Here is a 26,614-nt window from a genome sequence, read left to right as displayed (position 1 = left end):
TTATTTGGTTTCTGTGGGGAAATATGGATATCTCCTTTCCCTGGCATCCCCCCATCAAACGGAGCATGGGCATGTACATCGTGGCCACCGGGACACAAATATGTATCCGGTTTGCGCCTGCGATGGCCGGACGATTCATAATTCCTTATGACATGTAGGTGCCAACAAGTCTGGAAGGTATCATTGATCCTGTCAAGGGCTGATACTTCCTGCTGGGGGTTTTCCTGCAGGATCCGGGCTGTCTGACTGGAGGTGTGAAATGTAAATAAATGTGGCCTGCTAGGAATTCTCTGCCATATGGCTGGGGCTTTGAAGCAGGGTCCTCCTGTGGAGTTCACTACCTCTGCTATCTGTCAGCAAATGGGGGGGTGAGAACATTGCTGACAGTAAATATTAATCCATATTCCTCACAATTGACGTTTATTTTGCTGTTAAGCCTTGACTTATATACACTGCTCCAAAAAATAAATGGAACACAAAAATAACACATCCTAGATCTGAGTTAATTAAATATTCTTCTGAAATACTTTGTTCTTTACATAGTTGAATGTGCTGACAACAAAATCACACAAAAATAAAAAAATGGAAATCAAATTTTTTAACCCATGGAGGTCTGGATTTGGAGTCACACTCAAAATTAAAGTGGAAAAACACACTACAGGTTGATCCAACTTTGATGTAATGTCCTTAAAACAAGTCAACATGAGGCTCAGTAGTGTGTGTGGCCTCCACGTGCCTGTATGACCTCCCTACAACGCCTGTGCATGCTCTTGATGAGGTGGCAGACGGTCTCCTGAGGGATCTCCTCCCAGACCTGGACTAAAGCATCTGCCAACTCCTGGACAGTCTGTGGTGCAACGTGACGTTGGTGGATAGAGCGAGACATGATGTCCCAGATGTGCTCAATTGGATTCAGGTCTGGGGAATGGGCAGGCCAGTCCATAGCATCAATGCCTTCGTCTTGCAGGAACTGCTGACACACTCCAGCCACATGAGGTCTAGCATTGTCTTGCATTAGGAGGAACCCAGGGCCAACCGCACCAGCATATGGTCTCACAAGGGGTCTGAGGATCTCATCTCGGTACCTAATGGCAGTCAGGCTACCTCTGGCGAGCACATGGAGGGCTGTGCGGCCCTCCAAAGAAATGCCACCTGTTGAGGAACGGTTGAGACGTGTGCATATATATCCATGCATGCCTGCAAACACGTGCGGGCATGTATGGTATATATATGCATACATTAACCACCGCATCATGGGGTGATGCCCATGGTGATCCCCAGGGGCTCATGGTGGCCCCTGTGGGAAATATGTGGTCCCTGGAAGCTGTGCCCCCTTATAATCCCCCTTATATTATTATATATATGTGCCCCCTTATATATGTCCCCTGGATGCCCCAGATATATGCAAGGATGTGTGTATATATAGATATGTGTGTATGTATTTGCACACGTGTCTATGTATATACACTTATGTCAGCATGACAGTATGTATGTGGGCTTATTTCTGCCCATTCATACCCCCGGTTTTGTATGTGTTTATAGATGAGCCCCCAAGCATCTGTGGATATATATATGCATATATGCAATTCCAACTGTTATCTACAGAGTTGTTATAGCCTGTAGGATAACAGCTGATTAGCATCTAGTCCCCTTTTGTTCAGGCCCAAAGCAATCAGACGCTTTGGCACCATTTGTGAGGGGACCTTCTAATCAGAGAACCTGTTTTCCACACCTCTGCCCATGGCTAAAACTCCATCCCACTACTCCCAGCATCTTTGGGACTAGGGGGGGGGGGGGACTCTGGGGATTGTAGGCAGGCATACGTCACAGTGACACTATGATGTCACATCCCTGAGGAAGGAGGAGGGGTTGCTTTTGGGCTATAAAACCCCGAACCGGCCAGAGGTGCGCCCTCTTGGAACCAGACTAGATTCAGAGACGCAGGGGAGAGAGCAGCTTCATGATGACCACCTGGATAAGGCCTAAGTACCTGTGTAGCCCCTACCTACCCCTCACATATCACCCCTGGTCCTGTAACCCCTTACCCTTGCCGTGTTACTGGACACCCTGATCCCCCAAACCCTTGATCCCCCAAACCCTTGCCTTATTGTATTCCCCTGTTGTACCCCTGATCCTGTAACCCCTTACCCTTGCTGTGAGTACAGACACCCCTGGTCTCCCCTGGTTACCCCTGATCTCCCCTGGTTACCCCTGGTTCCCTATGTGCCTGCTCTCCTCTGGTTCACTCCCCATAGACCCCTGAACCCTGAATAACCCCTGTTTCCCTACCTTGGTTCCTTTGTAGAGCATGCTTCTGCTCTGCAAACAAATCCTTATAACCCTTCGTCATACCCCGTAGGGACAGTGTATAGTCAGGTGGGGTGGATTGTTAATATACTTGTATGTGTGAATTGTCTAGTTAGTTTATGGGTGGAATATGGGAATGTGTTAGTGTAGTTAGTACCGTAATAGTGTATTGTTACTTATATTGTTGTGTGCTGCTATAAATATATATATCTATTCCATTGATATAGATATATATAATTATAAGCAAATATTAGACTGTGACATATAGTGGGTGAATAAATCCCTGCAGAACATTAACCTCTGCATTGCCCTGTCCCTGCAGAGTCCTGTCCATTAACCTCTTCAATGCCTGATCCCTGCTACCACTGTCCTGATAACTCATAACCCTGTGTCCCTTGGCCTGCAGGTAATAACCCCTGCAGAGCCACCATTGTGTTTAACTCCTTGTACCCCTTAGGGACAGTGATTAGTCAGGCGGGTGGGTTGCTGATATTTGTGTGTATGTAAATGTATTATTGTATTATATAGATAGTGTGTGGGGTGGAATTTGGGATTGTGCTGTGTAGTGTAGTTTAGGATTGTATATTTAGTGCTGTATTGTTAGTATTGCGTGCGTAGTGTATTGTTAGAAATAAATACTGTGTTTGGTTTATAACTATCTGTGTGGCGTGTGGTTATTGGCGATAGTTAGTTTAGTAAGGCGCATGCAGCTAGCATAGTGAATAGTGTAAAGTATAGCGAAGGTATTATTGTTATTATTATATAAAGGCATAAATGGGTGGAGTTATCACTAGATGGCTCCTCCCATTTAGGAATATTAATTATCGATATTTGCATAAATATTGGTGATTAATACTCCCCCTTTACACCACCCCACACCATTACTGACCCAATGCCAAAACGGTCATGCTGGCATTGCTGGAGGATGTTGCAGGCAGCAGAACGTTCTCCACGGCGTCTCCAGACTCTGTCACGTCTGTCACATGTGCTCAGTGTGAACCTGCTTTCATCTGTGAAGAGCACAGGGCGCCAGTGGCGAATTTGCCAATCTTGGTGTTCTCTGCAAATGCCAAACATCCTGCACGGTGTTGGGCTGTAAGCGCAACCCCCACCTGTGGACGTCGGGCCCTCATATCACCCTCATGGAGTCTGTTTCTGACCGTTTGAGCAGACACATGCACATTTGTGGCCTGCTGGAGGTCATTTTGCAGGGCTCTGGCAGTGCTCCTCCTGTTCCTCCTTGCACAAAGGCAGAGGTAGCGGTCCTGCTGCTGGGTTGTTGCCCTCCTACGGCCTTCTCCACATCTCCTGATGTACTGGCCTGACTCCTGGTAGCGCCTCCATGCTCTGGACACTACGCTGACAGACACAGCAAACCTTCTTGCCACAGCTCGCATTGATGTGCCATCCTGGATAAGCTGCACTACCTGAGCCACTTGTGTGGGTTGTAGACTCCGTCTCATGCTACCACTAGAGTGAAAGCACCGCCAGCATTCAAAAGTGACCAAAACATCAGCCAGGAAGCATAGGAACTGAGAAGTGGTCTGTGATCACCACCTGCAGAACCATTCCTTTATTGGGGGTGTCTTGCTAATTGCCTATAATTTCCACCTGTTGTCTATCCCATTTGCACAACAGCATGTGAAATTGATTGTCACTCAGTGTTGCTTCCTAATTGGACAGTTTGAGTTCACAGAAGTGTGATTGACTTGGAGTTACATTGTGTTGTTTAAGTGTTCCCTTTATTTTTTTGAGCAGTGTAGTAAGAAGTAGTAGTGGCTACACTTGGTGAGTGGATATGTATAGGTGCTCACTCCACAACCCACCCCAGGTTGTAGCAAGAAGATTGAATTGTTGTGTATAGATGGAGGGCACACAAAATATTTGGGGCAATGTGGACTGAACAATAAATATTTATTAATATATATAAAACCTATTTATACATAGATAAAAAGTCAGCAATCTATACCATAAAGGATAAATATTAAAACCAGAGTCGTATATCTGCAGAATAAATATTATACTTCAATAGTTGGTCAATGTCAAATAATTGCACTTGGTTATAAGTGAACAGATCGTTCATATAAAGCAGCGTATCTGTAAAGAAAATGTCCTGCTCAGCAGATCCACACCTCTTCAAGATCTCAAATGATAGCACGTGTTTTCCTCACAATTTTAACAGCACTCCGTGGTTCACTTTTCACACCCAAACTTGTTATAATGTGGACACATACACACAGATATTTTTTGTGTACATTACCGGTCCGATGGGTGTTGTGGCTGCACAATTGGAGTTTCACTGCGGGACTGAGGAGTCGGCGTTGGATCTTTCAGGGTACTTTCACACTTGCGGCAGGACGGATCCGACAGGCTGTTCACCATGTCGGATCCGTCCTTCCGCTATTTCGCCGTGCCGCCGGACCACCGCTCTGTCCCCATTGACTATAATGGGGATGGGGCGGAGCTCCAGCACAGCACGGCGAAAGCCGCCGGACTAAAAAGTCGGACATGCAGGACTTTTTAATCTGGAGGCTTTCACCATGCACCGCCGTGCTGCGCCGGAGCTCCGCCCCCGTCCCAGTCGATGGGGACGGAGCGGTGGCACGGCGAAATAGCGGAAGGACGGATCCGACATGGTGAACAGCCTGTCGGATCCGTCCTGCCGCAAGTGTGAAAGTAGCCTCAGCGTGGAGTCACGTTCTACTCTCACTACGTGGCGTCCCACGTGTGTTAAAGTGAATCACGTGACTCAATCCATCAGCTGTGTGATGATACTAGTACTAGTAGTCTCCGATAAAGCTGGTGCCGGAAGAGAACAAAATCGGCCAAAGTCACTTGTAAACGATGAATCCTTATTGTATAGCTTTGATAAAATGGCTCCTTGTTGGTCCTTGCTGTGTACGATCTGTTCACTTATAACCAAGTGCAATTATTTGACATTGACCAACTATTAAAGTATCATATTTATTCTGCAGATATATGACTCTGGTTTTAATATTTATCCTTTATAGTATGGATTGCTGACTTTTTATCTATCTATATATAAATAGGTTTTATATATATTAATAAATATTTATTTTTCAGTCCACATTGCCCCAGATATTTTGTGTGCCCTCCATCTATACACAACAATTTCACCCTTGACTTCCTTTAAGTCTTGTGGAATACCTCAAGGTTTAACAAAGTTTGTAACATCTGTTTTGAATAATTTGAGGGGTGTAGCTTTTAAAATGGGGTCATTTATGGGTGGTTTCCATCACTTAAGCCCCTCAAAATCACTTTATAACTGAATTGATGCTTACAAAAAATGGTTTTGGAAATTTTGTTGAAAATTTTAAAAATGACTTCTAAGCCTTCTAACGTCCTAAAAAAATAAAATTACATTTACAAAATGATGCCAACATAATGCAGACAAATGGGGAATGTTTATTGATAACTATTTCATGAGGAATTACTATCTGTTTTAAAAAGAAAAATTAAAATTTAGAAAATTGTGAATTTTTTAAAATTGTTGGTAAATTTTTGATTATTTTCTAAAGAAAGGTGAAATATGTCGACTTAAATTTTACCACTGTCATGAAGTACAATGTGTCACTAGAAAACAATCTCAGAATGGCTTGGATATGTAAAAGTTTTCCAAAGTCATTACCACATAAAGTGACACATGTCAGATTAGCAAAAATCGGCCTGGGATTTAGGCCTCATGCACACGACCGTTGTGCCGTTTTCCGTTTTTTTTTCAATGGGTCAGTGGAAAAATCTGAAAATGCACAGTTTTGCAGCCGAGATCGTGATCCGTGTATCCTGTCCTTCAAAAAAATAAGACCTGTCCTATTTTTTTGACGGACAACGGTTCACGGACCCATTCAAGTCAATGGGTCCGTGAAAGAACACGGATGCACGCAAGATTGGCATCCGTGTCCGTGATCCGTGGCCGTAGGTTACTTTAATACAGACTGATCCGAAGATCCGTCTGCATAAAAGCTTTTTCAGAGCTGAGTTTTCACTTCGTGAAAACTCAGATCCGACAGTATATTCTAACACAGAGGCGTTCCCATGGTGATGGGGACGCTTCAGGTTAGAATATACTAAAAGAACTGTGTACATGACTACCCCCTGCTGCCTGGCAGGTGCTGCCAGGCAGCAGGGGACAGACCCCCCCCCCCCCCCCTGTAGTTAACACATTGGTGGCCAGTGCGGCCGGCCCCCCCTCCCTCCCCTGTAGTTAACTCATTGGTGGCCAGTGGGCCCCCCTCCCTCCCCTGTAGTTAACTCGTTGGTGGCCAGTGGGCCCCCCCCTACCTCCCCTGTAGTTAACTCGTTGGTAGCCAGTGGGCCCCCCGCTCCCTCCCCTGTAGTTAACTCGTTGCTGGCCAGTGGGCCCTCTCCCCTCCCTCCCCCTCCTAATTAAAATCTCCCCCCCCTATCATTGGTGGCAGCGGTGGGGCTGGGGCTCCGATTGGTAACCATGGCAACCAGGACTCTACTGCTCTCCCGGTTGCCATGGTTACTTAGCAATTTGTAGCAGCATTATACTTACCTGCGAGCTGCGATGTCTGCGTCCGGCCGGGAGCTCCTCCTACTGGTAAGTGACAGGTCATTAAGCAATGCGCCGCACAGACCTGTCACTTACCAGTAGGAGGAGCTCCCGGCCGGACGCAGACATCGCAGCTCGCAGGTAAGTATAATGCTGCTACAAATTGCTAAGTAACCATGGCAACCGGGACAGCAGTAGCGTCCTGGTTGCCATGGTTACCGATCGGAGCCCCAGCGATTAAACTGGGACTCCGATCGGTACTCTCCGCTGCCACCAATGATAGGGGGGAAGATTTTAATTATGAGGGGGAGGGAGGGGAGAGCGCCCACTGGCCACCAACGAGTTAACTACAGGGGAGGGAGGGGGGCCCACTGGCCACCAACGAGTTAACTACAGGGGAGGGAGGGGGGGGGCCACTGGCCACCAACGAGTTAACTACAGAGGAGGGAGGGGGGCCGGCCGCACTGGCCACTAACGAGTCAACTACAGGGGAGGGAGGGGGGGGGGCCCACTGGCCACCAATGAGTTAACTACCGGAGAGGGGGGGGGGCCGGCCGCACTGGCCACCAATGTGTTAACTACAGGGGGGGGGCTGCTGCCTGGCAGCACCTGCCAGGCAGCAGGGGGCAGTCATGTACACAGTTCTTTTAGTATATTCTAACCTGAAGCGTCCCCATCACCATGGGAACGCCTCTGTATTAGAATATACTGTCGGATTTGAGTTTCACAATGTAACTCAAATCCGACGGTATATTCTAACATAGAGGCGTTCCCATGGTGATGGGGACGCTTCAAGTTAAAATATACCATCGGATTGGAGAAAACTCCGATCCTATGGTATATTAACTCCTGACTTTACATTGAAAGTCAATGGGGGACGGATCCGTTTGAAATTGCACCATATTGTGTCAACGTCAAACGGATCCGTCCCCATTGACTTGCATTGTAATTCAGGACGGATCCGTTTGGCTCCGCACGGCCAGGCGGACACCAAAACGACTTTTTTTTTCATGTCCGTGGATCCTCCAAAAATCAAGGAAGACCCACGGACGAAAACCGGTCACGGATCACGGAAAAACGGAACCCGTTTTTGTGGACCGCAAAAAAATACGGTCGTGTGCATGAGGCCTCAAGGCTACTTTCACACTCGTGTTTGGTGCGGATCCGTCATGAATCTGCACAGACGAATCCGTTCAGATAATACAACCGTCTTCATCCGTTCAGAACGGATCTGTTTGTATTATCTTTAGCATAGCCAAGACGGATCGTCTTGAACAACATTGAAAGTCAATGGAGGACGGAATCTTTTTCTATTGTGCCAGATTGTGTCAAAGAAAACTGATCCGTCCCCATTGACTTACATTGTGTGCCAGAACGGATCCGTTTGGCTCAGTTTCGTCAGACAGACACCAAAACGCTGCAAAGTGGAATGGAGACGGAACGGAGGCAAACTGATGCATTCTGAGCGGATCCTTTTCCATTCAGAATGCATTAGGTCAGAACTGATCCGTTTTGGACCTCTTGTGAGAGCCCTGAACGGATCTCTCAAACGGAAAGCCAAAACGCCAGTGCGAAAGTAGCCTAACATGAAAAGTGGCTCGGTACTGAAGGGGTTAAAATATAACCCCCTTTAACGTGTCTCTTCTTAAACAGGTAAGCCAATACACATTTGCAATGTGTAGCTACAGAGAAAAGAAAGCAGAACCCCAAGAACTGATGCAGCTGGAGGGATACACAGTGGATTACACAGATCCTCAGTCAGGTAATGCATTGCTACTGATGTCAACTATATTTGATTACTTTGGTAACATTTATTATTCTTTATATCACAGTTCAAGCTTCAGAGTTTATACTGAATATTGCTGATGACACGAGATGACTTAAAAGTTAATCGTGATAACTTGGGTGGCCCAGCATTGGGGTTAATTCCAGCACCCCTGTTGGTTTGGAGTATTTATACCCTCTCTGGTTCTGTACTCTACTATCTCCAGTCATCCCACAGAAAAGAAATGGAGCACAGGTGTACATGCTTGACCATTGCTATTTTAAAAAGAGGGGACATGGGACCCCCACGTTTATGATGCATGAGGTCAGACCCCACACATCAAACTTTTATCCCCTATCCTGTAAATAGGGGATATGTTTAAATCATGGAAAACTCCTTTCATGTCGGTGACTTATGTGGCTATGCTAGTGAAAGAGTTAATGCCATCATTCTTGGTGGTCTTCTTTGTTGAAGTGATTAGGTTATTGAAAGGGTTAATGCCAGAATCCGTTGTTATCTAGGATGGGGTTTACCTCATGTTTGGTGTCCAGAGGTTCTGTCACCTAACTAGGTCTCAGGGATGTCCACTGCAGCAGCTTCCAAGATGAACATGATGTGCTCAAAGAGATACGGGCACCAGACGTGGGTCTGTGATTTAAGAACCAAAAGTTAATTTGTTTTTTAAATGATTTAAAATAAGGATTAAATGTGTTAGGAAATTCATTTATTTCAGTGAATTTGTTTATGTGTTTGTTGAAATAACAGTAGCAGACATTTCTTTCATTGTTCCTTGTTGGCAGGTCTCCAGGGAGGTCGGTGGTTTTTCAATGCAGTTAAAGAAGGGGACACAGTAATCTTTGCCAGTGATGATGAGCAAGACAGAGTACTGTGGGTACAAGCAATATACAGAGCAACAGGTCAATCTTATAAGCCCATTGCTTCAAATCACGCACTGAAATCAAATATCAGAGGAATAAATGCTCACATGGAGCCATCTCAACCAAGTAAGATACTGTATGCTGGTATTATGGCAAGTATCATGTCTCTGTATTAACTCAAACTTTTAAGAATGTATATTCACTGATACTAAATTGAAAATCGCGGGCCTTGGTGCAAAATCCATAACAGGGCTCTCACCTACAGTACCGTGTGGCCTTTATAATACTGGTGTCTTCTTATTTGGCAGAGGGGCATTTGGGTTCACCTAGACACTGGTTTCTAGGTGCAACTCCTGCCTCTGCGCCCCCGATAGCTGCCCTTCATGTTCAGACATATAACATGGCACCTATAACTTTCATTTTAAACATCTTCTAATTGTGTTATTACTGATTTATAAACTTAGTAATGTTTTACCCTAAAGTAAACTACTCGCTGTAGGTTAGTCCATGTTACATAGTTCAGCACTTCATTTTTATGTATTATGAAATAAGTGCCTTTATTACTTTATATAGCTAATATTGTGTCTTTTTTCCTGTGTGCCTCTTGCAGATGGAAAACATATGTTCTGTCATATTTGGACTTTACAGTTTCATGTTTTAAGACATATGTTTTGCTATAAATTATTATATTTGTATCTAACAATATAATAAGTAATTTACAGCAATTTTTGCTGTTTTTATTGTTTTTTAATATAGATGCACCTGCGGAAATTGAAAGATGCTTTCACTTGTTTTTATTATAAAGTATATGAGCTTTTACATGGTGGGAATCTGTAATTCCGTGCTGTTAACTTCTGTAAGGGTAACGTTTTATTTTTGATATATACTAGTGAACACACCTACCATTCTATGAATTTGACTATTGCTTTGACAGGGCAGACCATATGATATGAATTAGTAAAGATATCAGCTGAAAAATGTAAAGAATATCTTTCAGCTTGAATGAAATATTTCTCCCATCTGTAAATCTAGTTGGCTTTTGAACATGACATGGATCAATATGATCTGGGGCTAAATTTCTCAATGTGACTGATTATGTTAGCATCATGGCCACAGATCAATATGGAGTTTATGAGGGCCTGGATTCTATAATTGGTGTTGATCAATAAGTCTTTGTCTTCATCCCTTTAGAAACCTTAAGTTGGTACTGTGCTGTGTCTCAACAGTACACTTAGAGAAGTACATTTGTGATAACTAATGTAAAAAAAGAGGCATTTAAATTTTAAGGGACAAAGAGTCTGAGGCCCCTTTGTAAAGGGCATTTTAAGATGATTGTAAGCAGATTGCTCACCCAATATGAACTTTGGTATCAAACTGAGCTAATGTTTTGTTGGAAAACTAACCCTCTTAGCTTTTTCTGTCTATATGTGCTGGATAATTCCCATGGATGTTTTTTAACAAAACATACCATTAATGAAAGCAATCAGTGCAACTCCTCTTTTGATAAACCCGCGGGGTCTGAAGGCGTTGAAAGATGTATCTATGAAGAACAATGCATTTGGTCCTTCGACGGACATTTAGGACACACCAATATGGAGAATTTGTGTAGTCTCAAAATGTACTGCTCTGTTTTCTTTTCCTTTTTTCGCTTGAAGGTTATAAATTCCATTTTTGCTACATGCAACACTTCCCATTACTCTACCAAGGGTTGTCTCATTAAAAGCATAGCACAAAACAAAGACTGTAAGTGACCTACCTTTTGCTAACATGTTCATTTCTGCTCTAGTTTGCCATTTGGAAAGTAGATTGGTGGTTCTGATTAATGTGTTTTTATATTGTTATTTGTGCTGCTGTAGTCATATTTCCAGGCCGAACAATGGAAGGGTGAAAATGTGCAATGTGGTAGAGATGTTTCCCAGACCGTTTTCTTTTTAGTCTGGATGTTTGCTAAGTGCTTTGAAATACACCAAGGTCACATCATCAAGTTGTCAGTGAATTAAACTGTAGATGATCAGTTTTTGAATTAAAGCATAAAAAAGTGTAAATGTTCTATATTTCGGTGCATGCGTTCATGTGGTGCTTAGATTGGCTTTGTTTTGTACAATGCTGGTTTTTCCTTTTCTGCAGATACAGATCGTGGACAAAGGCATGGAATGGATGAGTTTATTTCTGCTAATCCCTGCAGATATGATCATGCCTCTCTCTTTAAAGTACTTCAGAAACAAACATTGGAACATAGATTAAATGATTCCTATTCTTGTCTGGTAAGTATTAAAGATGGTTAAATAAATGACATGTATTAAAACATACTCATAGTGTTTTTTTTTTTCTTCCTTCAAATGTTATTTAGCACTGGATGCTTCTTTTTTACACATTAAAGAAAAAAAGCTTTGAAATGAATGGGAGGCTGTTTTGAGGTGTGAACGTGTCCATATGCCGTACTGATAGTTGAAGCAACTTTGACAAATGTGGCTTTTGGGCATGAACTGATTTAAAGGGGTTCTCCGAGCTTTCCTATATTGATGACCTATCCTCAGAATAGGTAATCAAATCAGATTGACGGGGTCCGACACCAGATACCCCCACGATCAGCTGTATGAGGAGATGGCACGCCACAGTGTGCATGTGCCGTCTCCCTTCTCTCTTCCTGCTGCTGCTATGTCTATGGCAAAGCAGAGGTGAGCAGTAAGAGAGACAGGAGACGGCACGTGCACACTGCACGCGCGTCATCTCCTCATGCAGCTGATCGGCAGGGATAGGATAAGATAGGATAGGTCATCAGTATTAAAAGCCCGGAGAACCCCTTTAACATCAAATGTGAAAATTGTGTTCATAAAGATTGCTAATTTGATACTCAATAATGTAGCTGAGGAATAGAAGCAGATATACTGCTCACCTGTCAGTTGGTAATGTGTTGTGTCTCACATGTACACTCGCTGTCTAAATTTAGACCTCAAAATGTAGTGCCCCTCCAGGCCCTGCGCTAGGCATAACCCTGTGTATCAGTATTACCTTGAGTATTCCTTTATTTTAGAATTACCATGCCCAAATTGTTGAATAATGCCGTAGGGTAATATGTTCTGTAAAATGGTATATCCTAGTATTTTCATTGAAATTGAAAATAAACATATGTCATTCACTTTTCACAATGGTAAATGTAGTTGTAAAGAAATGTATTGTGTTAAATGATCCTATCCCTGTGTTATATATAAACTTTTAGCCTTGTACTTAAACCTCTTCCCACCCAGTGCCGCAGGGCTGAAAAAGGTCTAAATGTAAGACAGCCCGGAAGCAGTTTTACATTTAGAAATGGTGGAGGATCTGACGAGATCCAGCTTAGGGGTTTATTAAACCCAGCGTCTAAAACGCTGGTCTTAATAAATTTGCTCCATAATGTAATCCGCATAGACTCCAATGCTAATGCATTTAAGTATGTGAGAGAAGCAATCTAATGATTGCTTATAGTTCCCTATGAGAGTGTAAAAAATGTTATTAAAAATATATTGCATCACACCCCCCCCCCCCTTTCCTTAAAAAGAAAAATACATAAAAAAATAGATCATGGGCATCACCGTGTGCAAAAACACCGGTATTATTAAAATATAAAAATATTTAACCCACACGGCAAATAAAGAAATAAAAAAAATAGATGATTTGTCGTTGTTTGGTAACTTTATCTCCCACAACATTTTTTATGGAAAGTGATAAAGTCATACACACCCCAAAATGGCATCAATGCAAAGTACAGAACGCCCCGCAAAAATTTAAAAGTGACCCTCACACAGCTTTGTACACATAACTACAAAACCGTTCTAGGGGTCAGAATATGGCATTTAAAAGAAAATATATATATTTTTTTTACTTATGTGGTATCACCGTAATCGTACTTTACAGCATAGGGAATGCCATAAAAACGAAACCCATAAAACTGTATCAGACTTGCGTATTTTCCAGTTTTACCCCATTTGGAATTTTTTGCCAGTTCCCTACTATGTTGTATGCAGTATTAAATGGTGCTATTAGAAAGTACAACTTGTCCCACAAAAAACAAGCCCTCATACAGCTATGTGACCGGAAAAATAAATAACTTATGGTCCCAGAAAGGCAGGGAATGAAAAATGAAAACGTAAAAAAAAAACTCTAGGGTGTAAGGGTTGACCCCTTAACAAACGCGATGTAGTATTTTTACCACTCAAGGAGCTTCCTCTGAAGCACCACCTTTTAATGCAGTGCTTAAAAGATGATTGCTGTGCAGTGTGCTTTTGGGTCCTGATGCACTGACTGTACTTATCAGCCTTGGGCATTAAGGCACTGGTCAGGAGCCAGTCAAGTTGGTCTCTGATCATGTGACCGGACCATCTAAGGTACTTCACAGACAGAGGGACTCACTTGGTCGTCCCATTGGCAGTGGTTCACTATGGCACCTGAGGTCTAACAAAGCCTCCTTCTCCCAAGTCTGCACTAAGCATTTGCCTTTTAGACCAGGCCTGTGACACTGATGGGCAATAATACCTTGAGATACTATGGATCCAAATGCATTATCGAAATTTCCAAATTAACTTTTTTTTTTTTTTTTTTTAACACAAAATGAGTTGTGAAACAAAAACACTCATCTTAACAATCTTTGTATAAATCAATGTTACAAGACATAAATATTGAATTATAAATTATTGCAGAAAATGCTTTTTTCTCCTCTTATCAGCCACTTCTCCGTCACGGGGCGTTGGAAGCTTTTCCATAGAATAATCTTAAATAATAAGCTGTTACTGAAAAAAGGACCCTAAACATCTTGTATGTCAGTTTTAACCCTTAAGGTGCCCATACATAGAAAAAAATATCAAAACCTATTTATGTTGGGACTAGCAAGTCATCCAACGTGTATGGGACCAACCATCTAAGAGATGCTACTCTGAAGTATCTCAATGAAAATAGGCATTTAACACTGTATCACCATGGCTTCATGAGGGATCGGTCATGTCAAGCTAATTTAATCAGTTTCTATGAGGAGGTAAGTTCTAGACTTGACCGGGTGAGTCAGTTGATGTCATATATCTTGACTTCTCCAAAGCATTTGACACTGTACCACATGAAAGGTTGGTATAGAAAATGAGAATGCTTGGACTGGGGGAAAATGTCTGTATGTGGGTAAGTAACTGGATCAGTGATGGAAAACAGAGGGTGGTTATTAATGGCACACACTCAGATTGGGTCACTGTCACTAGTGGGGTACCTCAGGGGTCAGTATTGGGCCCTATTCTCTTTAATATATTTATTAATGCTCTTGTAGAAGGCTTGCACAGAAAAATATCAATTTTTGCAGATGACACTAAACTGTGTAAAGTAATTAACACGGAACAGGACAGTATACTGCTACAGATGGATCTGGCTATGTTGGAGGCTTGGGCAGATAAGTGGCAGAGGAGGTTTAACACTGACAAATGTAAGGTTATGCACATGGGAAGGAATAATGCAAGTCACCCGTACATACTAAATGGTAAAACACTGGGTAACACTGACATGGAAAAGGACCTAGGAATTTTGGTGAACAGCAAACTAAGCTGTAGAAACCAGTGTCGGGCTGCTGCCAAGGCCAATAAGATAATGGGTTGCATCAAAAGGGGCATAGATGCCTGTGATGAGAACATAGTACTACCACTTTACAAATCACTAGTCAGACCACACATGGAGTACTGTGTACAGTTCTGGGCTCCTGTGAACAAGGCAGACAAAGCAAATCTGGAGAAGGTTCAGAGGAGTGCAACTAAAGTAATAATTGTAATGGGTGGACTACAATACCCTGAAAGATTATAAAAATTAGGGTTACTCAGTCTATAAAAAAGACGACTGAGGGGAGATTTAATAACTATGTATAAATACATCAGGGGTCAGTACAGAGATCTCTCCCATCATCTATTTATCCCCAGGACTGTGACTGTGACGAGGGAACATCCTCTGCGTCTGGAGGAAAGAAGGTTTGTACACAAACATAGAAAAGGATTCTTTACGGTAAGAGCAGTGAGACTATGGAACTCTCTGCCTGAGGAGGTGGTGTATTTCTGGAGTATAATATTACGGGTTATAGTTACTAGAGTTACTAGAGATGGGGTGATCAGTCAGTTAGTTTCTCTACGTATTCATATAGGAGCCTCAATGTCGGTCTCATAGGAATGAATAGAGAAACTGACTTCCTGTCGTATGTCAGTTAGAGAGGCAGAGTGTTGGTCACATGACACAGCTGAGGATCAGAAGGGAATGGATAAGTCACAAATACAGTCTCTGGTAAGAAAATTACCTTCACTACAGTTTACACCATGTGCCTTACAGGTCAGAGAATGCACATTTTTGTGGAAGTGCTACTTTAAAATCAGTTTATTCATCTCTAGATTAATTATTATTTCCACTTTCTTTACAGGGTTGGTTCAGTCCTGGTCAAGTGTTTGTACTAGATGAATACTGTGCGCGATATGGTGTACGTGGCTGCCATCGTCATCTTTGCTATCTTAAAGAACTGATTGACCACGCTGAGACAGGGTCTGTGATAGATCCAACACTGCTTCATTACAGCTTTGCATTCTGTGCTTCTCATGTTCATGGAAACAGGTATCAGCTGGCAATGGCAAAATATACTATTTTATATGACTGACATATATTGCTTGCCGTTGATTTATTAACTTTATACTTTTGTGTTAATTAACACCACATTTCTTTTATACTGCATCATTTAAGAAATTTGTTAAATACAGGAAATTTTACATATTATAAATTGATTGTTTCCTCATTATATCAGTGTTGATTTTGATTGAAGACTTTACCCTTTGGTAAACCTTTTTTTCATGTTAATCACACGCAGATACAGTCCTGATCAAAAGTTTAAGACCACTTGAAAAATGGCAAAAAATCATATTTTACATTGTTGGATCTTAACAAGGTTCCAAGTAGAGCTTCAACGTGCAACAAGAAGAAATGAGAGTGAGACAACATTTTTTGAGCATTCAATTAATTGAAAATAACAATTAAACTGAAACGGGCCGTTTTTCAGCTGATCCAAATTTTAGGACCACATGCCTTTAAAAGGCCAAATCTGTGCAAAGATGTGGATTCATTGTCATTTTCTGTCAGGTAGTCACACGTTGTGATGGCAAAGGCAAAAAAAACTCTCCCTTTTTGAACGTGGTCAGGTTGTTGAACTGCATAAGCAGGGTCTCTCACAGCGCGCCATCGCTGCTGAGGTGGGACGCAGTAAGAGTCATTTGGAATTTCTTAAATGATCCTGAGGGTTATGGAACAAAAAAGTCAAGTGGAAGACCCAAATTTTTTTTATCAGCACTGAGTCGGAGGATCCAGTTGGCTGTCCGTCAAGACACTGGACGATCCTCGACCCAAGTTAAGGCCCTTACTGGTGCTGACTGCAGCCCCATAACCATCAGACGGCATCTGAGACTGAAGGGCTTCAAAAACAAAAAACGTCTTCAAAGACCTCGTCTCCTTGAACGCCACAGAACTGTTCGATTGGACTTTGCAAGAGAGCACCAAACATGGGACATTCAAAGATGGAAGAAAAATGTAAACTTGATGGTTTCCAACGTTACTGGCATGACATGCAGATCCCACCTGAGATGTTTTCTACGCGCCACAGTGGAGGGGGCACCATAATAGTCTGGGGTGCTTTTTCCTTTAGTGGAACAATGGAGCTTCAGAAAGTGCAGGGGCGTCAAACGGCCGCTGGCTATGTCCAGATGTTGCAGAGAGCATTCCTCATGACTCAGGGCGCTCGTCTGTGTGGTAACGACTGGGTTTTTCAACAGGACAACGCTACAGTACACAATGCCCACAGGACAATGGACTTCTTCCAGGAGAATAACATCACTCTTTTGGCCCATCCTGCGTGTTCTTTGGGGATGGATGGCAAGGGAAGTTTGCAAAAATGGACAGTAGATGGCCTTCGTGCGGCCGTCTTCACCACTTGGAGAAATGTTCCCACTTACCTCATGGAAACGCTTGCATCAAGCATGCCAAAACGAATTTTTAAAGTGATAAACAATAACGGCGGAGCTACTCATTACTGAGTTCATGTTTGGAAGTTGGACTTCTGTTTTGGGGGGGGGGGGTTCGTTTTTTTTTGGAGGTGTGGTCTAAACTTTTGATCAGCTGAAAAACAGCCTGTTTCAGTTTATTCGTTGTTTTTATTAAATTGAATGCTCAAAATATGTTTTCTCTCACTCTCGTTTCTTCTTGTTGCATGTTGAAGCTCTACTTGGAACCTTGTTAAGATCCAGCCATGCTAAATATGTTTTTTTTTTTTGCCATTTTTCAAGTGGTCTTAAACTTTTGATCAGGACTCATTGTATATGGGTATTAGCAGCAATGGCAATTTTATTTTATGCATTTGCACAATAAAAGTGCATTTTGTTGCACTTTCTTTAGTAAAATTTTCAGAGTAAATATGGAAGGTGATAAATATTTTTTTTTTTTTGTCCCCACCCTTCAGAGTTGGGGCCTAGCATCTAAATAGTTAATAAATAAGAACCACGCGGTATAAAATGGTATCAATGAAAGTTAAATCTCATTCCACAAAAAAGCAAGCCAAAATCGACAGAGAAATTACGAAGTTGGCTCTTAGAATGCAACAACATAAAAAACTTTGGGGGCCATTTATAAAACTTGTGTAAAGTAGAACTGGCTTAGTTCCCCATAGCAACCAATCAGATTCAATTTTGGACAGATCCTTTGGAAAATAAAAGGCGGAATCTGATTGGTTGCTACTTTACACCAGTTTGATAAATGACCCCCTTTGATTTTTTTTATTTTTTTTTATGGCATGAGATGTGCTATTATTGTGCAAAAATAGTGAAAACAATAGAATTGTCCATATTTTGTATTGCTGTAAATGCACTGACCTAGTGGCGTAGCTACTGTAACAGGGAAGCAGGGGAAGCAGCTGCTTCAGGGCTCGAGCTGAAGGGGTATCGGAGCAGTACTGTCATGTCATCAAAGATTTTGTCAGGCCAGGCCCCCTCAACATAGGCGGTCACATTGGAGGCTCACCTGCTCTAATATGTGAAAGGAAGAGCCCGCCCCACTCAGACAGCCTTCCCTCTTTGACTGTGTGTACAGAGATAGCTGTCAATCACTGAGTGGACCGCCTCCTTCAAAGCCAAGAATGAGCAGGAATTTAAATGAATGAAATTCATATATATACTAAATCTTTTCCCATAAAACTATATATCAATCTGCTAAGCTCTTCCTGCTCAATAACATGCTTCCTACAGCTTACATTGTATTTTCATGGTGACAGGTTCCCTGTAAACAATCGGGCGTAAGGTTGTGGATAACAACAAGTTCACACTTCAATTATTTGGTCAGTTTTTTCCATCAGTTATTGTGAGCCAAAACCAGTAGTGAAGCCTTCCCAGAGATAAGGTATAATAGAAAGATTTTCCTCCTGTTCTGTGTAAAAAAAAAAATAAAATAAATAAAAATAAAAAAATAAAAAAATGCGGATCCGTTTTTTTGCTGATCCATCGACTTCAATAGGGCCATGTCCTGATTTTCACTGACAAGTATAGGACATGTTTCATTTTTTTGCTGAGCTGTGCAATGGAAGAAAAGGGCACCATAGAAATGAATGGGACAGCATCTAATCTGCAAAAAAACGGATCTTCATTTTTGCGGACAGCATGCGGCCGTCTGAATGAGCCCTAACAGATATGTGCCACCGAAGCTTCTTGTCTCGGTGATGTAGTCGTATGAGAAGGTCACTCCCATACTCCAAGCTTGGTGTTGTCTGCCTGAAAAAATGTCTAGTTGGGAATCAGTGTCTCTAATGAAAAGCGGACTGCTCCATACAGTATTAGAATGTATTGGCTCCAATAAGCCGAAGTTATTACTTTGCAAAGTCTCACGAGACTTTGAGTAATAACATGAGTTCGGTACAAAGGTTTTTTTACAGTAGAAATTAATTTCTGAAGTTATTACCCGAAGTCTCTCGAGACTTCGCGATGTTATAACTTTGGCTCATGAGAGCCAATACATTCTAATACTGTACAGAGCGCTTGCTCCGTACAGTATTCTAACAAAGTTTTATGCGAATAGACTTCGGATGAAGCATCCGAAGTAGATTTGCTCATCCCTATTCCGTTTCACACAAACAATACGGATTGTGTCCGGATCTGTTCAGGAAAAAACTGAAGGTTTTGCATGCAAATGCAGTCAGTTTTGTCTGTGATTGTGTTCAGTGGTTCAGTTTTGTCTGTGATTGTGTTCAGTGGTTCAGTTTTTTTCTGTGTGGGTGCAATCAGTTTTTGATGCATTTTTCACGCATGTGAAAAAATAACCTGAAGAATAACAATCTACATCTCCTAGCAAGCATCAGTGCATCAATGCATTTTTCATGGAAGCCCCATTCACTTCTATGGGACCAGGGCTGTGTGAAAAACGCAGAATATATATAACATGCTGTGATTATCACGTAATGCACAAATGCTTATGTGCACAGACTCATAGAAATTAATGGGTTATCAAATTGGCGCATGTGACACCAAATTGTTGTGGACAATTAAGCCAGCTTATGTGGTGGTATTTTGTGTAAAAAGTCGCATTTATGGCAGAAAGATTTATTTGAACTTTTTTTTTTTATATTTGTAAAAACTTATTTTTACTTTTTTTTTTTTTGGTGTCACATTGGGTGACAATAACTGGCAATCATTAGATTGCCCATTGTGTTCCTTGATGGCTATATAGCCATCATTGAAGACTTCATTTGCACTATACCAATGCAAGTGACAACACTGAGGTAAAGAGCTGCCTCATCCTCCTCTCTACTCTCCTTGTTAGGGATTATGATACTGAATGCAAATAATAAGATCTTTAGCTGAATCTCTGTTGGAATGAGCAGATGTGGCTAATGAGCAGCAGCACTTGTATGCAGTCTTCATTACCACATTACTCAGTCTGTCCTGTCCATCCTCTCTGTACTTCATGTCTCCTCATGAACTCCATTCCCACAAAGATTCAGCTAAATATCATATTAAACTGTATTCAGAATAATAACCCGTGACAGCCAGAGCAGAGAGGAGGATGAGTCAACTTTTTATTTCAGTGTTGTGAAATAACTTGTCCTGCTGTGTAATTAGGACAGGTTTTGTGTGTACTGATAGGACTGTGGCCATTTTATTTCTCCTAATCATTGCTCCATAGTCAAAACCAGCCATTATAATTAATGAAAGGTTTTTGGGAATATATAATAAAGTAATATTTAAGTATTTTCATTTTCTTAATTCCCGGAGAACCCCTTTAAGTTCCCAGTCCGCCCTTGGCTGACCTAGCCTGCCAGACATCAAACGAGATCAGAAAGCACAATCAGCCTTAGAGCATATGCGGTGCACAAATTGAGGGTCCATTTTGCGGAATGTTCTATATTTCTGCGGATGCCACGGAATGGACATATGGATGCGGACAGCACACAGTGTGCTGTCCACATCTTTTTTTCCCGGCACCTTTGATGTGAATGATGCGGACAAAAAATACGGTCATGTGCTTGAGCCCTTGCTGTGGTGAGGGGATCTGAGAGTCTCCTGGCTTGTGGATCTATTTACATCTACGACTAGACTACTGCGACCCCTATAGGTATGCAACCGTCTAAGACAATTGTTGGTGTGATCAGGATGGCAGCTTAATTATGGGAGGTATGTTAGTGTGCTTGTTCAGATTATGTAAGCAGTAATATGTTATTATTTTATTGTTCTCCACACGTTGTAGATTTTATCTATAATATATATATATATATATATATATATATATATATATATACACTCACCTAAAGAATTATTAGGAACACCTGTTCTATTTCTCATTAATGCAATTATCTATTCAACCAATCACATGGCAGTTGCTTCAATGCATTTAGGGGGGTGGTCCTGGTCAAGACAATCTTCTGAACTCCAAACTGAATGTCAGAATGGGAAAGAAAGGTGATTTAAGCAATTTTGAGCGTGGCATAGTTGTTGGTGCCAGACGGGCCGGTCTGAGTATTTCACAATCTGCTCAGTTACTGGGATTTTCACACACAACCATTTCTAGGGTTTACAAAGAATGGTGTGAAAAGGGAAAAACATCCAGTATGCGGCAGTCCTGTGGACAAAAATGCCTTGTGGATGCTAGAGGTCAGAGGAGAATGGGCCGACTGATTCAAGCTGATAGAAGAGCAACGTTGACTGAAATAACCACTCGTTACAACCAAGGTATGCAGTAAAGCATTTGTGAAGGCACAACACGCGCAACCTTGAGGCGGATGGGCTACAACAGCAGAAGACCCCACCGGGTACCACTCATCTCGACTACAAATAGGAAAAAGAGGCTACAATTTGCACAAGCTCACCAAAATTGGACTGTTGAAGACTGGAAAAATGTTGCCTGGTCTGATGAGTCTCGATTTCTGTTGAGACATTCAAATGGTAGAGTCCGAATTTGGCGTAAACAGAATGAGAACATGTATCCATCCTCTGATGGCTACTTCCAGCAGGATAATGCACCATGTCACAAAGCTTGAATCATTTTTAATTGGTTTCTTGAACATGACAATGAGTTCACTGTACTAAAATGGCCCCCACAGTCACCAGATCTCAACCCAATAGAGCATCTTTGGGATGTGGTGGAACGGGAGCTTCGTGCCCTGGATGTGCATCCCTCAAATCTCCATCAACTGCAAGATGCTATCCTATCAATATGGGCCAACATTTCTAAAGAATGCTATCAGCACCTTGTTGAATCAATGCCACGTAGAATTAAGGCAAAAGGGGGTCCAACACCATATTAGTATGGTGTTCCTAATAATTCTTTAGGTGAGTGTATGTATATATATATATATATATATATATATATATATATTTTTTTTTTTTTGTATTTGTACCAGTAAAGGTCGTGATTGATAATATATGATATTGTTTGGTATGGCTTTTTACACAGATACTGGTAATACAGTTTGTGCCAGTATTCTGTTAAAAAGGAAGGTGGCTGAAATAATGGGCATGTAAGGGTATTCATCAGTGCTTGAGTGTTTGATCAATGAACAAATGTGAGTAGAAATGTCCTTGGAGTCTAAAGCCTCATTCACACGTCCGTGCTCAAATCCGTGAGCAGGTGGTCAGTGATGCATCCGTGAAGCTGTCTGTGAAGGATCCATGTTGGGTTTGTGTGTCAGTTTTTTGCTGTCCGTGTTGCATCCGTGTTTCACTGACACTGAACAGCTGAAAAATAATTTTCAAAGCATCTCTTCTTAATGACCCGTGCAACACGGATGCAACATGCATGGCATTCATATTGCATCCGTGGTTTTCACGGACCCATAGACTATAATGGACGTGATGGACAAAATAGCATTTATCCATGCTAAAAACACTGACCCACAGATCGTGCTAAAACACTGATGTCTGAATACACAGATTAAAATTAAAGGGGACGTGTGCTGTCCGTGGAGAACATGTACGGCACACATCCGTGAAATACTGACGTGTGAATGAGGCTTAATACAAACAGACCTAGTGCAGTCATTGTCTGCATTATCGTCATTGCTGCTTGGTCCCCTGATAAATCCAGGGACGCCCGTCGCATTACCTAACTTCCCCTGTTCTCATGGCTTAATGTCATTCCTGCAACGACAGCCTGCCCTGTCAGATGTGCATGTTTCTTTTGAAAACATCAGTATGCGATTAGGCGCAACATAATCGTCCCTCTCAAATTCAGTAAAGGTGGAAAGTGTTATATCACACACAGTCAGTGGAGCAGATCAGGCCCCATTACTGGATTATGGCTGGCAGCTTTTGTCTGAGGGATATTATTTTAAGTAACTAGCAGCCTCCCCCCCTGTGTTTGCGGTGTCCCCAGGTTTTCTCCCTCCTGCCCCTGTGTTTGCTACGTCCAGGTTCAACTGCCACACTATTTTCATCATGCACTCCGCCGTTTCATGAGTCGCAGCATCCTTGGATGGCCTGGGTTCCATTTTCCCACGCCGAGGGACCTCCCCCGGGTCCAAGTGCCATGGATCCGCGGGTCTGGCCCGGTGGAGAACCCTCCAAGCCGTCATTCGCATGCTGCGTCTCATCAAGCAGCGCTTACACTGCCACAGGTGTCAGTTGTCCCTATCACACTTTCTCCACTTTTCACACTAGCACTATCATACGTTCAGGTTTTCTTCGTGTCCTCTTGCCTGACACGTTCAGGTTTTCTTTGTGTCCTCTTGCCTGATACGTTCAGGTTTTCTTCGTGTCCTCTTGCCTGATACGTTCAGGTTTTCTTTGTGTCCTCTTGCCTGATACGTTCAGGTTTTCTTCGTGTCCTCTTGCCTGATACGTTCAGGTTTTCTTAGTGTCCTCTTGCCTGATACGTTCAGGTTTTCTTCGTGTCCTCTTGCCTGATACGTTAAGGTTTTCTTTGTGTCCTCTTGCCTGATACGTTCAGGTTTTCTTCGTGTCCTCTTGCCTGATACGTTCAGGTTTTCTTCGTGTCCTTTTGCCTGATACGTTCAGGTTTTCGTCGTGTCCTGTTGCCTGGTACGTTCAGGTCTGCTTCGTGTCCTTTTTGGCCTGATACGTTCAGGTCCTCTTCTTGTCCTGTTGCCTGGTCTGTTGAGGTCTTTTCACTGCTCATTTTGTTCATCTACTAAAGTCACTGTCCTTTTGTCTATTCTGCTCGACTCACGTCGCTCACGTCATCCCCCTCCTACTGTCCTGTCACGCTTCATGTTTTGTTGCCTGATACGTTCAGGTCCTCTTCATGTCTTGTTGCCTGATACGTTCAGGTCCTCTCCATGTCCTGTTGCCTGATCCGTTCCGGTCATATCGTTGCTCGTTGTGCTTCATACCAAGTCACGTCACTGTCCGTTTTGTCTGTGTGCTCGACTTACGTCACCCAGGTCTTGCCTCCTCCTACTGTCCTGTCGCTTTCAATTTTTCTTCTACTGTGCTCATGTCATCTCCTACTGCCTATCGCGCCAGTCATGTCTTTGTTCTTTTCCCGGGCTCAGGATGGTGCCCTCCATCTGCCTGTCAGCACCCGGGTCATGCCTTTTTCTATTTTCAGCCACACCCAGTCTTGTACCTATCATGGTCAGTTCATGTTTTTTCTTTACCTGTTACGCGTGGGTCCTGTTGCTCTCCGTTGCCGTTACGCACGGGTCATGTCGCCCCACTGCCTGCCACATTTTTCAGTCCGGGACTGGCCTCCGGTGGGGTTTCGTCACCCGATGCATCTCGGCCCGCGGTCATGTCGCAGGGCCTAACACTTTCAAATCGCCTGATACGCCAGGTCATGTTTATTTCCTACCTGATACGCTCAGGACACGTTTGTTTCACCTGATTCCTTCAGGTTTTGTAATTTCCGTCGCCTGATATCCTTCAGGTCGCACCACGTTCCTCCGCCCGATACGCTCGGGTCGTTTGTGTTTTTGTCCACCTGATACGTTCAGGTCGTCTTGTGGTCTACTGCCTGACACGCTCAGGTCACGTCGTCTCGTCCACCTGTCCCTTGGTCCAGTCTGTTTTCCATCTGTTCCATTCAACCCAGACCGCTACTCCAGATACGCTTCCTGTCCACTCAACAACGTCACCATGGCACAAGGTCACTCGTCTCCCCAGCACTTCCCCTCGTCTCTCTTTTCAGCACCAACCCCAGGCGCGTCCCTGTTCTCCAAGCCCGATCATCCTGCACCCTCTAAACATTTCGTGAATTACCTGACACGCTCAGGTTGTGGTTTCTTTTCCCCTCGTCCAGGTCTTTTCATCTCTCCCTGATTGTCACTTACGCATGTCCCCCTATCAGAATGTCTGGGCGCATCCCTTCACGCAGGTACCAGTTAAGCTTTCCTCCTCACTTACAAATCTCAGGTTCGCGGGGTGTGAGAAGTTTTCACCCTCTTCGCGACCATACCCGGGCGTTTCAACTGCGGGCAGTGATTTTCTAAAAATTCCGATCTAACCCTTCCTTGGCTCCAGGTAAGTAAAAAAAATAAGTTTTTGTGCATAGGGATTGGTCATTTCACTTCAGGTCCTCCCAACAGGGTCCGGTTCGAACGGTGTGCCCATACTCAGCGGTATCATGTCCCACGTGTCCGACATAGAAGACTCGATGTCTATCCCGGAATCAGCAATCTCAGAACCAGCCAGCCGTGCATCAGACATTGGACTATCCCCAAGTTGATTACAGAACTCAAAAAAAAGGGGATCCGCCACTCTGCTTCAGTGCGAAAAGCCGAGCTGTATCGTTTGCTTTTTCCCTGAACCACCCAGGGCCTCCGATGATCAGGTGTCCATGTCCACCATCCAATTATCCCTCACCCAACTCCACGCCACCATCAATAATCTAGCGTCATCCATTTCTGACATTGATACCAGACTTCAGACCATCGAACACAAGGATTCCACGTCTCCTCCTCCGCCAGAACCCGAAGCCGTTCCTTCCACTTCCCGGTCCCCCGCCCCAGGTACAGGTCTCAGCACTTCCGACATCGCCCCCGCCTTCTTCGTGCCAGAGAATATCAGGCGAGATATTCTGGCAGGGAAGGACATCAATCTGGCTGCTATCCTTATTTCTACCCGCGACACAGTTGAAAACAAAACGATTGCCTGCGGTGATGTCTCTGTAGTGCTTAGGTCTAAGGACGCCCGCCTCAATAGGAAACTCACCATCCCCGAATTCATGCTAACCTTCAGCCTATACCGGGATATCGTGTGCTCCGCGCACCCCCACCGAAGGGAAGAGTTAGACACATACATGTATAGAATCACTGAATTAGGTTACAAATACGGCGGTTTCACTTTTTATGATTATCACCGGTCATTTTCAGCAAAGGCAGCAGCGGCCTTTCTCCAGTATCAGCACATCACAAATTGGGCTGTCCTTGATATAGAGCTCTTTTGCAGGCATTTTGCCGGCCAGAAAGCCCCAGCATGTTCTAACTGCCAGTCAGTCCTTCACTCATCCGACTGGTGCCCCCACGTCACCAACCTCCCCCCTTCCAGGCCAGCCACCAACACCGGAGCGCAAAAACCCAACCCATTTACGGATAAACTTGGGCGTCCCATCACCTTCCTAGGCAAAAACCAAATTTGCAATAATTTCAATTTAGGCTTTTGC

General features: G+C 43.2%; 1 protein-coding gene across 6 annotated transcripts in view; it reads left to right on the top strand.

Moving 5' to 3' along the window:
• Positions 1-26,614, top strand: part of CADPS2 (calcium dependent secretion activator 2) — a 786,809-nt gene that overhangs the window by 298,851 nt on the left and 461,344 nt on the right. For all 6 annotated transcript variants that reach the window (XM_040411689.1, XM_040411674.1, XM_040411680.1 and 3 more), the window contains exons 10-13: positions 8,498-8,606; positions 9,410-9,613; positions 11,615-11,751; positions 15,900-16,087. In XM_040411689.1, the coding sequence (XP_040267623.1) occupies positions 8,498-8,606; positions 9,410-9,613; positions 11,615-11,751; positions 15,900-16,087 (638 nt within the window). The remainder of the gene's footprint in view (positions 1-8,497; positions 8,607-9,409; positions 9,614-11,614; positions 11,752-15,899; positions 16,088-26,614) is intronic.

Source organism: Bufo bufo, chromosome 1 (assembly GCF_905171765.1).
Source record: "Bufo bufo chromosome 1, aBufBuf1.1, whole genome shotgun sequence".
NCBI classification, from domain to species: Eukaryota; Metazoa; Chordata; class Amphibia; order Anura; family Bufonidae; genus Bufo; species Bufo bufo.
This window is presented reverse-complemented; position numbering and strand designations above follow the sequence as displayed.